Source organism: Homalodisca vitripennis, chromosome 7, assembly GCF_021130785.1.
Source record: "Homalodisca vitripennis isolate AUS2020 chromosome 7, UT_GWSS_2.1, whole genome shotgun sequence".
Classification (NCBI taxonomy): Eukaryota; Metazoa; Arthropoda; class Insecta; order Hemiptera; family Cicadellidae; genus Homalodisca; species Homalodisca vitripennis.
In genome coordinates this window covers 126,786,467-126,802,496 of record NC_060213.1, presented here as the reverse complement: position 1 = coordinate 126,802,496, position 16,030 = coordinate 126,786,467, and the positions used below count along the sequence as shown (strand labels likewise).

Sequence of the window (16,030 nt, the reverse complement as noted above, 5' to 3'; positions counted from 1 at the left end):
CCTATTTATGCATTAACAGCCTTGTATACCTGAATTGTGTCTTTTAATGTTATAAACTACTTTTCATCATTATACAGGGTGTTCAGTAAAAGTGTTCCAATATTTTTGGGTTTGTTCTATACACAAAAATGAGCAAAAAGTTCATATGAGCGTATATCCTAAAACCATAAGTTTTCGTCTATCTGTGTTGTCTGTATCTGTTTTTTATCAAAAAATTATATCGTTTGAACCAGTTAAGATTAAGTTATGAAACGAGAATTCTATTAACCTTTGGTAGACCTTTCTGAAAATAAAATATTAACAAAATCCTTCACCCGTTTTAAAATGGCGGATGTTTAAAGTATTCCATCAAAATAACTCAAAACCGACTAACGTCCACCATTTTTAAACAGGTAAAAGGATTTTGTTGATATTTTATTTTCAATAAGGTATATCAAAGGTCAATACATTTCTCAAGTTTTATAACTATCTTAACTGTTGAAAAGGTATATTTTCAAAAATAAAATACAAATGTAAGGCAGATAGACAGAAAACTAATGATTTTAAGACATACCTTCATATGAACTATATGCTCATTTTTATGTGTAGAACAAAATCCCAAAGTATTGGAAAATTTTTACTGAACACACTGTATAATATCATAAAAACTTCATACTGAACTACAAGAATCATCAAATAACTAATAATGTTGTTCTTTTTTTTATATTTCATTGTTATAGAATATGCTTACTTTTCATTCAAAGCAAAAGAGCAACCAAACAGCAAATTTTAATGTCATTCATTATATTACTATTCTTTTTAAATTATCTATAGCAGTGCATCAGGGGCGGATACATTACTGATTTTCGGGAGGGGTCTCCTTGGTTTTAATTTATTACTATCTTTACTGGGGTTTTTTGCATTTCAATACAAAAAAAAAATTAAATGTTTGGGAAAAAATTTACTCATACTATTTTTTTATGGTCGTAATACTGTACAAGAGTGATTCATTTTTTGTCATAAAAACGTTTGTTTTTCCAATATCTCTAAGAGGACCATGGCCTCCTTTTTTCTGTCTCCACGACTAGAAACTGCAAAGGGAGGTTGACCTTTCAGTCAACCTCTCAGGATCTAACCAATCCTTACATTCAACCCAGCAGGGATCACTTCTGGTTGGTTTGTATCTTCCAGTTGAACCTACCACTGAGCACACCAAAACCGATGTGTCACTTAAATCTGGGCAACCTTATGGATGTCCAGGAGCGGCACATCACTAACCGTAAATGTCGAGATTCTGGGGTGCAAGGGTAATTCGATAGGTCTAGTCTACTGCGGGAGATGACTGTTGGAGTTGGTGGGTATTGTTCCCTAAGGATCAGAGGTTCTTGCTAGCCTCAATAAGGGTGTGCCTCTCCCTGCCCAATGTGACTGGAGAGGCTGGTTCAGAGCTTGCCTCCCCTTCTATCTGACTTGACTTGAGATTAGTGCCCTAAATTCTTCCTCATGGATTTCAATAGGGGGTGGCCCCTACCCCCGACCTTACCAATCCAGAATATCCTGTCACTCTGGAAGAACGCAAAGGTCCTTATAGGACTAGGTGCAATTTATAAGCTTCTTTCCTAAGAGAACAAAAAAAAAAACAAAAAATTAAACAAATCTAGATATAGAGTAACAAGGCACTAAAGGAACATTATTTTAGCATTTAGCATTTTATGACACAGTAATTCATAGATTAAAAGTTAAGATCTACAAGGAATATTAGGACTTCACTGGTAGTTCTTGTGTTTTTCATAAACAAAAAGACCAAAATTGAAGTCAGATCAGTTCAGAAGTAATCAAACCGTTAATAGATGTAAATATTAAAATCTTCCATTCATATCGATCACCACGTGTTATCTCTGTTTAATTAGGATCAACACAACAGCCACTTACTTACGTGATGATTCACATGACTTTGCCAAAACAACTTCTGTGACGTCAATACACCATTGCAACCGAACTTAAAGGATTAGAAAGAGATCTTGTCACATGAGAAGTTGCCGGGTATAAAAGCCAAATCAGTTATCTTCGAGGTACCATAATACGACTAGAGTTACGTGCGCGCGTTAGTTTCCGAACTTGCTACCCTCGTGCTCTCAAGAGTCAAATTCTCTCCCCTTTACAAAAATGCATGTAAAATTTACATCTTGTACCACCTTCAACCCACCTATCACTATTTCGTAAACAACTAAAGTTTTATTTTTTCACCATTTTTAAATTTGAACTTTTTAAACACTTCAAGATTTTAAAACAAGGTAAGAAACTGACTTATGTTTTAGTAGAGATATTATTTAATTTTCCAATAGTTGGTAAATTTATTTTGCAAGGGCTTTCAACATAAAATGTGCTATCTTAAGGTGTGAATCCAACAGTCTAAATAATATACAAAGTGGCTTTTTTGAATAGACCACTATTGTGATCTTGGAAACTATAAATCCGACAGTGAACTTTAATGTGGAACCTTCCCCAATATGGTGCCATTTTCTAAAATGATGGTCAGTTTTTTTCTTATGGAACACCTTGTATGTTATTATTATTTTTTATTAGCAAAGTAATTTTTAGACTTTCACTCTTGGTACTTTTTGTTACTCCCCTTAGTAAAAGAGATATGAAAATTAAAGAGTTAAGATCCCTTATGGATTTAACATTGTAAAAACACTTTTATGATAAGTGTCAATTTTAATTCTCAACTGTAGCTACATCTAACATCTGACATCTGGAAAATTTTGGTTTGTTTTTAAGATATACATAAATGTTCAGGAAAGAGGGCTTATTCATGTTAAGAGCGTTTACTTTAGTTCAAAGTGTTTGAATTTAAAATGACGCTTTGTTCTGTTAAAGCTCCTTATCTACTTTAAAGTTCCAGCTAATAATTGGTTGTGTTTGAAAAGAACATAAATTTGTTGAAACACATTTTAAAATATTACAAATCCCCAAGTTATTTTTATACATCATTCTTTCATCTAAAATTGTGTCTGTTGAGGTTTCTGAGTAAATTTATTATTTTATGAACTATTGTAAAAAATATTGTTATGTTTAAATTTCATATTTTCTTCATAAATTACCATTATTTGCCAAATACGATTAACTCAATGTCACTTTTCAAAGTACTTTTTAATTTGTTTTATAGTACAAATGATAACATAAAATTAATAATAAACTATCATTTATTTTAGTAGATTGAGTATTAAAAATTGATATATTTTTAAATATTATTTCATTCATTTGTGTAGTTGTCATTATTTGTTATTTATTTATTCTTTGAAATGACAACAATTACAAATCATTTTATTCTTAAATGCAAAAACCCTATTGGGTTTGTCTGCATTTCACTAAATATACTAATTACTTATTTTATGCTTTAAATTTATTTTTTGGTCAAGTCCATGCAGTTTTAATACAAGAGTAAACACCTCACCAATAATGCAGTTACAATATAAAAAGTAATAAATACAAATTTCAAATTAACATACCAAAATTTCTCAAGAAAAACAATAGCAATAATTAATTAACATTTATAAAAAATAACTTAATCCTAACAACAATAAATAAATACTCAAGGATAACAATACAACAACAAAAACAACAAACAGAAGAAACAAATATAAAATATGCATAATTTAACTCAATAACAATATACCCAAAAACATGTTTAAAGCTCAGATAAAATCATTCAAATAACAACAAATAAATAAATATATATAAGTTACCTTAATTGTATTTGAAAATTATTTTCAATAACATTTATAATAACAATCGTAACAAAACTATCAACAACAAAACAACACAACAACCAGCAATATTAAATTTCATTTTTCCATAACAACTCTTTTAATGCAATTTTAAACAATTTACAGCTCTTAGCATTTTTAACATTGTTTGGAAGCATGTTAAAAACTGTAGGCACATAAACTTCCAGAGTTCTACTTCCATATCTGTTGCTGAATTTAGGTATAACATGATAGGTTTTTCTGACCGAGTAAGGATGTGTGTTTTTTATTTTATAAGTGTCAACTCTTAAATAATCATTAATTATTAAAAATTTAAACAATTTGTCTACTTGTAATCGATTTAAGTTTTGGAAAACATCAGCATCTGGTAAAACTTTCAAATTATTTGGCATAATACATTTAAGTGTCTGTCTTTGTATGCTTTCTATACTTTTTAAATGATAGTTGGATGCATTGCCCCAAGCTCTGAGCCCATATCTTATAACAGATTCACACAGTGCATCATATATTGTTAACAGTGTTTTACAGGGCAGATATTGCTTTAAGTAGTATACGAGTAGTTTACAAGAGTAGACTCTGACCTTTTGACAGACACTTTCTATGTGCCTATCCCACTTGAAATTGTGATCAACCAGTACCCCTAAATATTTAAAAACTTTAACATTTTCTAAAATACTGCACTGACAATTATTAAAAATATATGTTTTAGCATGGAAACAATTATAATCATGATGTTTAATATCAACAATTTTACATTCAAATGATGGTGATTTAGCGGTGATTTGATAAATCAAAAGGGTGATTTGAAATATGTGGTATGAATTTTGTATTACAAGTATTCTATGCTGGTATCAGTTTGGATTACCATATCACAGATATCCAGGGTTACCTAGATTTGAGGAAGAAAGAAAAGAATAAAGAAATATTAGGAAACAAACAAAAACTTCTTTGTTTGTTTTGGAATTAAAGATTTTACAAATAATTAAACCTGGTACTGTCCATCATATCCTGTCTCCAGTACTAGCTTTATCCCTACTAGAAAAAAATTTCTGGCTTTGATCTGACTTTAGTGTTATATCCAAATGAAATAATAAATCGGCTTCCTTTAATAAGTTGAACATTTAATTAGTGTAAAATCTTGGAGCATTGGAAAAAAGGTTTATCGTACTATCACTAGTATAAACAAATTCAACATTTTCCAATATATAATTTTTATTTTGTGCAAGGCCTTTCTGAATCAAAGATTCCATTATCAGGCACTTCACAAATGCCTGATGATGGAATCTTTGATTCAGAAAGGCCTTGCACAAAATAAAAATTATATATTGGAATATGTTGAATTTGTTTATACTAGTGATAGTACGATAAATTTAATTAGTGATCAATAAGCCAAGTGTTAGTTGGTAGATAACTAAATTTGTTACTCTTAGATTTATATTGCAGGCTAATTTTGTCTCCTACAATAATATTAAATGTTAACAACTTGCTGATAAGGCGATTAAAAACAGTTTTTAAATTCAAAATTTAATTTCTGGAATTGCTATTTGCAAAGAAATCAAGGTAAAAATTTGTAAAAGCCAAAATAATGTTGCCCAATAGTATATGCAGCTTACTGAATTAAAATTATGAAAAGTACATTTTTTTTATAAATTTTAGTTTTAGTCTTTTTATGTCTTTTAGTTTTAGTCTTTTATGTCTTTTAGTTTTAGTTTATATGGGTTTATGTGATTGGTAACTTAAATAAAAAAATGGATACATTTCCAAAAAATATTCTAGATTAATATCCATACTATTAGCAAATAATTTGATTCTATAATTTATATTTTAATGTTGCAATAATTAAAAATAGATTTCCATATTCAATTTTTGGAGTATTTTCAAAACTACTTGTCAGCTACCTCCTCTTCTTGTTACCCCATTACCATACGCCAACCCTAGTATCAGCCATTTAAATACAAATTAATCTCATGAAAATTTAGAAAGGTTAATTCCTTTTAATTTCTCAAGTAAATTCACTCGTTGGATGCAATTAGTTTAATAGTGTATCAGAAAAATTGTGAAGATTTTGTGTTATATTGTAAAAACATTTTAGTTGTTTTGAACACAATTTTTATTCACAATTTAATATTATTGTTTCACTTGTTCACAGAATGGCTCTACAAAAGGCTTACATGATCGCAGCAACTTTCTTTTTCGCATTAAGTAGGAAGAACTCAGACGCAGCTATCATCCAAGGTGACCTATATCTATAATAATTATTTTATAGTTTAAGATAATTATTGAAGATTATTTAATTTTTACATGTAGATATTTATGTTTTTTTTACGAACTAACAAAATATTTGGTGGAGTACTGATCAGTCTAAGATGTTGGACTTTGGGTCTGAGTTAGAGATAGCGCAGGTTGAAATCCTGTCTGCGACCTTGCTTTTTTTATCAGTACCATCGACCTTGTATTGTAATGACTCTCCTCCTTGTTCTGTTTGATAAGATCCTTGCACAGGCCAGTGGCCCATGAGGACAGGCAGAATGAGGCTTAAAAGGAGATCAGCCTCTCCATTTTTATATTAAAAAAATTGTTACGGAGTACAGAAAAACCAGAGTTTGTGTTCTTTTACAATCACCACATATTGTTTGTGTGTACTGTAACTCACACACACACAATTCCGTTTGTTTTAATTTTATTTAATTTAATTTTTTATTTTTATAATTAAATTATAATAGTTTGAAATGAAAAATAAATTGCCAATATTTTAGATTTTGACACAGCCTATGTACATATCTTAAGGGAAGTTTGAATAGAGGGTAACTATGGTTAATGTAATAGGTGAATTATAATATGTTACTTAAATAAATTTTAGATTAAGGTTTGTTGTTGTAGCTTTTAAATGTAGAATTTTAAATACTTAAACATGACATGAGTTTGATCTGAAATCAGTGTATCTGAGAAATGCTTGAATGAATAAAGGCATTTGTATATATTTATGGCAGTTATAAAATAGAACAATAAACTGTTTATAAACAAACTGAGTACGATCATGACATTTTAACACACATCAAATTTTTTTTAAGTCTCATTTAAGCCTCAGCGTCAGCTATGCCAGCTTCAAAGTGCACTGGTTTTTATTTTTAAAGTACAAAGTACATGATTGGACCTCCCCGGGATTTGAACCCGCGATCTCTCGGTTAGAGAGCCGAGACTATAACCATTAATCTACGGAGGAGGACTATCAAATCTTCTTTTGGTGACTTGGTACACTTTTATCATGTAAATACTGTTATGAAACCCAACTTAATGAACAAAATTTGAATGTATCATATGGCAAGACATTTCAAGAAAGATTTCGTTTGAATAGATTAAAATTTGCATGAAACCTCATTTCTAAGTACAAAATAGTGAGGTCTATGATGGTGGAATGGATTTAGTTGATATTCATTCATCACTTAGTACGTTGACACGATTACTATTTTGTCTGCCGGAGGGATGTAAAAAACTTCTTTTTTGTACGATTGTCGGCCTGCCCATTTTTCCACAGGACATCTCGAAAATAAAATGAGCTATAGACTTGAAATTTGGCATGTAACCTCAGCAAAGCCTATTATGCAACACATGTTGTGGTGTACTGTGTTTAACGAAATGTTTTTTGTTTATTCCCAAAATAGAACACTACAAATCGAGGACTGATATGTTTCCTCTTCAAAGGGAGAAACCTTTGTTGTCAGTAAATCATTTAGTAACTTGCAGTAGTAAACAATTTGCTGCTAAGTTTCTGTAAAAGTGGTAAATATTAATGTATCTATTTACAGCTGCAATGGACATGGGAGGAGACAACAGTGAGTTCCTGCAGATGGTCTTCAAACAGATAGAGAAATTGGGCAAACCGGAGGAAAATGAAACAACATCACTCTCCCAGGTGGGCAATGGAATCCTGTTTTCAGTTAGATCAAACAAACATTTTTATTTGAACAGTTTTTGGTTCAGCGTTATCAAAAGGGGGCTGACACAATTTTTTGAGTTTGTCTTTTCACACTGTATCTCGAAAACAAATTGAGGTATAAGACTTGAAATTTTGCATAAAACTTTAATTCTATATATAGCCAACACCAAGTTTTATGTTTGCATGTCCCTTCAAGTGATTTGACTGAGCATAGCAAAACCTTACTTTCCAGAGGATATCTCAAGAACAAATATTCATGATTTTTTACCTTTTGTTAGCATCCAGGATACTGGTCTATATGTATGTCTTCTGCAGAATATATTGAGAATAAAGTGGGCTGTAGACTTGAAATTAACGATAAACTTCATTTTCATGTAGACAACATAGATTGATGGTGGCAAGTATCCCTCCAGGGGTTTGGCTGAGCATTAGTGAAACATAACTGTCCACAGGACATATCGAAACCAGATTGAGCTACAGACAAGGACGTAGCCAATGAGGGGATTGCAGGGATCCGGATCTCCCCTAAATTTTCAATATTTTCATTTACTCTTTTATCAGATTATTATTATTTAAATAATTCAGTATCACTGGAATGTACTGCTGAAAGATCATTCTCATCATTGAAACAGGTCAAGAACTTTTTAAGGAACAAAATGGGGAATGAGTTGTTGACTGCACTTGCCTTACTTTCTGTCCACTACGGGGAAATATCAGTCGTCTTGACCCCTCCCTTAACATTTTTTTTCTGGTTACGTTCTTCGCTACAGGCTTAAAAATGTTGCGTATGTTGCTATCACTAGAAAAATTCCTTTTCTGCATATTTGTCTGTCCATCTTTTTTTCACAGGATACCTGAAGAACAAATTGAGCCATAGACTTAAAACTTTGAATGAAACTTCAGCGAAGTCTCTTACGTGACACATGTTCTGGCATACTCTTACCTAGTTGCTTTTTCAGAGAAGATTCAAAACTACAAGTTATAAGGTAGCAACTATGTATATTTTTATTTTTATTTGCGGTTATATTTGAATTTCCTTATGCATACAAGGTAAAACCACACTCTGTTTGAAAATATAACAGGGCTTCGGACATATGCTATCGTTATAAAAGATATAAATACAGAAAATGTAAACAATCGGTTATCTAGGGTACTAAGGCTAACAGAAACTGCTGTTTTATCTAAAGGGTTAAACTTTTCCGTGGCCCATAAGTCTGTAAAAGCTCTGGATTTCGTAACTCAAATCGAGTCGGCCGTTTCCTAGATATCTGAGGAACAGGGTGACTGATTTCGGTGTGTGGCTAGTCTCTTAAAACTTAACAAAATTCCTCCCAAAAACCCCAATCTTAATGGGGAGAAACTCAGGACTGTATTGATTCTTTGGAAAGATGATACAGTACAAATCTTACCATCCGTCAAAGGAACTGCTACTGTCGTACGAGACACTGTAACTTACAAAGAGAAAATTACTGAAACTTTGAAAGCTGGCAAATATACTGTGCTACATAAATTCCAACAGATGCATTTGAGCGCAAAATAGCCAAAACCCTTCATAAACATAGAGAACATTTTTCAGACAAATTCAGATTTAAATTAACTCCTCATCATTCCAAAGTCCCACACATGTATAGGTGTTATACCATTTATAACCTATAACGATGGCAAATCCGAAATCCTGTTATCCTTTCAAACCTTCCATCTTCAATAACAAAGTTTAAACAAAGAACGCTCTGTTTATAATTTACCAGACATATTTTAACATATTTTTATTGCATGAATAACAAAAGCAAAATTAGAACATTGTTGTATACAAATAAATATTAATATGAGTACATAAACACATACTTGCTACCAGAACTTCAAGTGCTGCTGCGTTCAATGGTACATTGAGCGCAGGTATCAGTTAAACATCCTAATATCAGACGGGAGCCAAAGAGTTAACATCACACACTATAGCTTTAGTAGTGTATTCTTATAATATCATGTATTGAAATCATTGTTTTAGACTTAAGCCCTTAACGGTGTTTGACGTAATATTATGCTCATAGTGATTGCGTAAAAGTGTGCTACTGACATAACATTACACAATGTTATTTTGTTCCTGTTTGATTTTATTTTCTGCCTTAATATTGCTCAAGAAGAATTTCTATGACAACCATGCATCGCGCAAGTAGTTCTGACATTTTCTACTTGATGTCAGCACTTTCTTTATCCTCTGCCATGAGTGTTTGCGCGTTGATGAGTTCGCTGTAGCAGCATGGTGCAGACAGTTACTATGTCTTGTTGTTGTTTGTCACCTCTCCTGAAGTATTTTATGGTTTTATTTCTGGTGTTTATTGTACCATGAAAATATCCAATACAGAAAATAACTTTTTTGCATAAAAAAGTATATATCAACTATTTCTGTACAAAACAGCAAAAATATCAGTAAAACGACTTAATTTTAAATATAAAAATAAAACCGTTAAGGGTCAAGCAATTGGTTTCATGATTGTCATTGTAATTTTTGGTTGACACGTCGAAACATTGTTAACACAAATAAAATCTTGAAATATTTAGGCTTTGCTGAACTTCATTCTTCTCACCTTATCTGTATAAACAAATGGTATTACTGGAAGTTTCAATTTAACAACTGTTGACTTTAAAATGCTCTCTGAAGAGAGACCAAAAAACGTCAATATCTTAATTGTGTTAACAATGTTTTGACGCAATATGAATCTGAATTATAGTTATTATATACTGTATAACTTACTGGTGTAGAAATAAGTATTTCCAAGCTTGAAAAGTTCATTGTCAGAAAGTTTTTATAACACCTCAAAAACCCTGGTCTGTATGCAGTAAAATCTATTTCAAAATTTTGTAAGTTGGAGACTTTAAAAATGGTTTATTACTCTCATATTCACTCCCATATTTCTTTTGGTGTTGTATTGTATAGAGCAACTAGTGATATAAATTTGCAAAGTACTCGTATATATTGCAAACGTAAGCTATACGTATTATGCTTAATTTACAACACCATTTCATATATATATATATATATATATATATATATATATATATATATATATATATTTCAATTTGAAAACCCCTCCTGATTTTTTTATACTTGGACAATTATATTGCCTATGGAATGTCTTGGGTTTGGGTCAAATATATATGTATATATAGGCAATATAACTGTCCAAGTATAAAAAAATCAGGAGGGGTTTTCAAATTCAAATTAAACTTTGTACATAACAAATATATATATATATATATATATATATATATATATATATATATATATATATATATATATATATTTGTTATGTTCAAAGTTTAAATCAAGTCTAATTTGAATTTGAAAACCCCTCCTGATTTTTGTATACTTGGACAATTATATTGCACATGGAATGTCTTGGGTTTGGGTCAGTCATGTATAGCGTCTGCTGATTGACATCTCTTATACGCAGGGCCACACAGAGTTGGCTGCAGCTCTGCTGAAGGTAGCTCCAGTGGTGACCATCAAGGGCAGCGTGACAGATCCTGTACGAGGGCTGACTGTAACGTTCACAGTGCAGGCTTCCCACGGGATACCAGACAGGTACAAGAGATCTGTACATCTTAGAATAGACAGCAAACCTTTATCTGTGCATTCTTCAAGAACTGCAATGGTGTCAAATTCAAATATAAATTCTTTTTCGTAAATAGTGTTGGTAAATATTTGAAATATTAAGTTTTAACCCTTTAAGGACAACATTTTTGGAATTTTTTCTGGTACATAATTTTGAAGTAACCGCTTTTCTCTGAAGGGTGTACTGAAAAAGACAATAAAGAAATTGTAAAAGTTTTATAAATCCGTGATAATTATAGTATTAAATAAGATATAGACAGTTTTTCCCCTATTATTCATAATAAAATTGACTACGATGTAACATTATTTAATAATAATTTGATTAGGTACAACATTTTTTAATTATTCACTTTACTTTTTTTTACCTTTAGTTTATAAGAATAAAAGAGAATTTTACTGCTGGAAAAATTTTCACTTTTTTACTTTATTTTCTATAAAAGTACAAAATTTTATGTTGATTGGTTGGAAATATTTATAATAAAATTGTATACAATATAATATTATTTAATAATAATTTGATTGGGTACAAAAATTTTTCCAAAATGGTTTACTTTACTTTTTTGTTTATCATTAGTTTACTATAAGAACAAAAAATAATTTTACTGTTGGAAACATTTTCAAGGTTTTTTTACTTTTTTTATAAGAGTTCAAAATTTGATGTTGATTGGTTGATAATTTTACAACTGTCCTTTATCCCCAGGTATGGGAATTTTCATACTAAGTGCGTTTCTTTCGGCATAGTAATACAAATATTAATTTTCCCAAAACTTTTGGAGTTTTAGCTCTCAGAGGCTGCATTTACAAAAATGTTTATAACATGAGAAACCGGTTTTGACTGCTATTGTATAAACTGAAGTTCCCTGACACTAATTTTGGAACATCAGGTGTCGAACAACTGAAGTCTGTATGTTGCAGCGGAGATGTTGATGCAGACGATGACGACAAGGATGACTGGGAGGGTCGGGACTGGCGGGGCTCTGGGGGGGTGCTGCACCCCATTGTTGGAGTGGTTGAGCCATACCTGCTCGGACTGGCGGAGCTCGTGTTCAACGGTATCCTCAGTAGTGTCATCGGCAACTTCCTCGAGAGCACCTCCCTAGTCGGTGATGTACGACTGGTGTAGGTGCCTGAATCCCCCCGTGCCCCCTCATCGTGCAACACAACCGGTTGTTCAAGAGCTCTGTCTGGTGGAATTAAAGCTACTGCAGCGATAAACTCACAAATACAACGATAAAACTAGTTTAAAAACCAAACTATTTGATTTACTAACGAAACTGTAGTGTATTTAATTTGTTAATCAAACCTTACGAATACAAAGAAAATTATCTTTCAAAAGTTGTGTTTTTAGGCTTACAAAATAAGAATTAATTTTTTTTTTATGAAATAATTAGTAATTATTAAAAAATATTGTTATTACTATTGTTATCATTGAACTTTAAAATTTGTAGCCTATTTAATTTCATTGTTTACATCTGAAAATGATATTCATAATGGATCTGAAACGTAAACAAAATAAAAAGCCTTATGCTTTTTTTGTGAAAATAGTTAAATTGAAATTAGTGAAAACGCAATGTTAATACACTATTTTAGCTATTATTTATTAATACTTTTGAATTTACTGTGGGATTCTGTTTGTATTTGGAAAATATTTCAATAAATATCTGTAAAAATTAACAGAGGCTCATGACAGCTTGACGCTTTATAAAAACTATTAAAAAATAAAATTAGAGATTCTCATAAAATCCCACAAACCCCCTTTAAAAATCTCAAAGAGGCTTATTAGTGGAAAAGTATATATGCTTTGAAATTAAAATTATTTTACATTATTTTTTTCCTTGTTTGTTTTAACTATTTGTGTAATTATTTTTCCACTCTATATTCAGACTGAAAATATACTATGAAATGGATTAACCAAAATAAATGTATTTTAATTATTTTGGATTAATTTATTTGATTTTAACTTCAAACTTTGATACATGTTACGAAACATTAAACAGCCTTTTCCTTTTACTTTATTGTAATTGTAGAATAATGGTATTGCTGTATTTTAATAATAACATGTTTATGTAAGTTAACACTTTGGCTCCGTAGCGGCACAACGTCTAGTTAAGGACTACTCATAGAAGTCAGCACGTGTAAGCTCTGGGAGTGAACATGTTATTTATCAATACTTCTCTGACTGCAGTATACGATTTTATCACTTTGGCTCCGTAGCGGCCACAACGTCTAGTTAAGGACTACTCATAGAAGTCAGCACGTGTAAGCTCTGGGAGTGAACATGTTATTTATCAATACTTCTCTGACTGCAGTATACGATTTTATCACTTTGGCTCCGTAGCGGCCACAACGTCTAGTTAAGGACTACTCATAGAAGTCAGCACGTGTAAGCTCTGGGAGTGAACATGTTATTTATCAATACTTCTCTGACTGCAGTATACGATTTTATCACTTTGGCTCCGTAGCGGCCACAACGTCTAGTTAAGGACTACTCATAGAAGTCAGCACGTGTAAGCTCTGGGAGTGAACATGTTATTTATCAATACTTCTCTGACTGCAGTATACGATTTTATCACTTTGGCTCCGTAGCGGCCACAACGTCTAGTTAAGGACTACTCATAGAAGTCAGCACGTGTAAGCTCTGGGAGTGAACATGTTATTTATCAATACTTCTCTGACTGCAGTATACGATTTTATCACTTTGGCTCCGTAGCGGCCACAACGTCTAGTTAAGGACTACTCAGAGAAGTCAGCAAGTGTAAGCTCTGGGAGTGAACATGTTATTTATCAATACTTCTCTGACTGCAGTATACGATTTTATCACTTTGGCTCCGTAGCGGCCACAACGTCTAGTTAAGGACTACTCATAGAAGTCAGCAAGTGTACGCTCTGGGAGTGAACATGTTAATAAATATATTTGAAGTGATTTAGTTTTCATCAATACCTATTGTTTGAAGTTCATTTTTGACGCTTGTTAACTTACAAAAACCTAGACGCATAAACATCATACTCTCTTATACTCAGGCAATTTATTAAAAAATTAACAAACTCAACAGCAACTCTGAGCAGTGTGCAAAGTTTAGCAGAGTACAGTTTCACTAAGGCTTTTAAGAGGGCGCAGTATCCTTTGACTATCGTGAGTTTACTCTCATATATCCAATCTTCATTCCAAACGGTAGTCCTGACCTTATTTTTAACCAGATTCATACGATTTTTACATAATTTTACTCATTAAAGCACTGTCTTGTGAATACAATGACTACTTTTCCAAAAAAACAACACTGGAAATTTACTAAATGCAATTTTTTGATTGTATTTTTAATTAATTTTATTTTTAATTACGTAATTTTAACATCAAAAGTTTTGATCACTGGATTCTTTTTTTACGTACATAAGCTTCCAAATATTTTTTGTTTCGTAAAATTACCTTGTTTACGTACATCAGGAAGACTGATTGAAATTAACGTTGAATATATGGAACTAAACTCACGATTGTCAATAGATCCTCTTAAGAGCCAGCTTTACTGACGGCCATCTTGATTTTATCCCAATAAGACCCATGTTAAACCCCCTGCGTTATTACACACTTAATTTTTGTTGTAGAATTATTAGACATATTTCATTTTCATGTAATTAGAACAAATCCAAATGGTTTTAAACTTGTATTATTAAACTTTTTAATATTAAAAATATCTCTAATCTTTTCGTACTTTCTCATTTAAAGGAGGTACTAAAAAACAACAGTTTGCAAGAAAAATAAAAATGTATTTTAATGCAATCATACTTTTAAAATAAGAAATGTCCTGTATTTCTCTGACCAAAAGTAAGGACATAAAAGTGTTTGAAGTTTGATATTGTTTTTGTGGGGTAAAACTCAAGCTGATTTCACTAAAGTTGACTCTTGAGTCAGCCGCATTTTGAATCTTCCTCTTAAGTTTAGACTCGAAGAGCTCTTGCCACCATCTCTTATGTGGGCAGTCTTAAAAACTGTTATCCACACTAACAAACAAAGGGATTTTGAGTCCAAGCAATTCTCGAAGATGAAGAAATTGTTTTGATGACCATGAATAAATAATGCCTTAATTTGGTATTAGTTAAAAAAATTAAGTGAACAAGAGTTCTTCCTATCTTGTAGTGGTGATGTATAATTTCCAGATTTGATGTATTAACAAAAAAATTTGATAACAGAATTTGGGAAGTAATAAAATTTATCGAATTTCTTCGTACACAATAAATTTATTATATCACATTTCAATATACAGTAGTTTGGATTAAAAAGTATCACTGTACATTCAAAATTGGCATAACAATTTATTTAATAAGAAAATACAGATCTATATATTTGGATTTTTGAGTATGTACATAGAGATTCTAAATTATAACAGTATATTATATGAATAAAAAATAGTTGTTCTAATACAGCTGACCAGAGAAAAATACATGCTTGTAGATGGGAAATGTATTTTTTTTTCAAGTTATTATTCTACTACTCTGAAACTGCTGGTTCAATCATAAAGTTGAATAAATGAGATTTATAAAAATATTACGCGAATTAAAAGTAGATATATTTCTATATCTGCAACAAACTTTTAGTTAGAAAAGGCAAAATTACTGTATTATAAGGCATTCTGTGATGTTATAAATAGAAAAGCCAATTCTAAGAATGCACCTGCAGACCCTCTATGGATTAGTTAAAGGGGTCCTATTGTTTGAGTTGTGTTAAATTTGTTTATT

General features: G+C 31.4%; 1 protein-coding gene across 1 annotated transcript; it reads left to right on the top strand.

Annotated features, from left to right (window-relative positions):
• The first annotated feature begins 2,045 nt into the window (after positions 1-2,045).
• Positions 2,046-14,222, top strand: LOC124366280. The gene is made up of 5 exons (XM_046822691.1): positions 2,046-2,273; positions 5,899-5,984; positions 7,556-7,662; positions 11,139-11,269; positions 12,215-14,222. Exons 2-5 carry the CDS (start codon positions 5,900-5,902, stop codon positions 12,420-12,422), a joined length of 531 nt encoding a protein of 176 aa, XP_046678647.1. The 5' UTR covers positions 2,046-2,273; position 5,899; the 3' UTR covers positions 12,423-14,222.
• The last annotated feature ends 1,808 nt before the right edge of the window (positions 14,223-16,030 follow it).

Bases quoted from the DNA above. Each gene is read 5' to 3' on its own strand.
- LOC124366280 (XM_046822691.1), top strand. From the start codon at position 5,900: ATGGCTCTACAAAAGGCTTACATGATCGCAGCAACTTTCTTTTTCGCA. The intron at 7,663-11,138 runs GTGGGCAATGGA...TCTTATACGCAG, and splicing joins AAACAACATCACTCTCCCAG to GGCCACACAGAGTTGGCTGC. The intron at 11,270-12,214 runs GTACAAGAGATC...TGTATGTTGCAG, and splicing joins TCCCACGGGATACCAGACAG to CGGAGATGTTGATGCAGACG.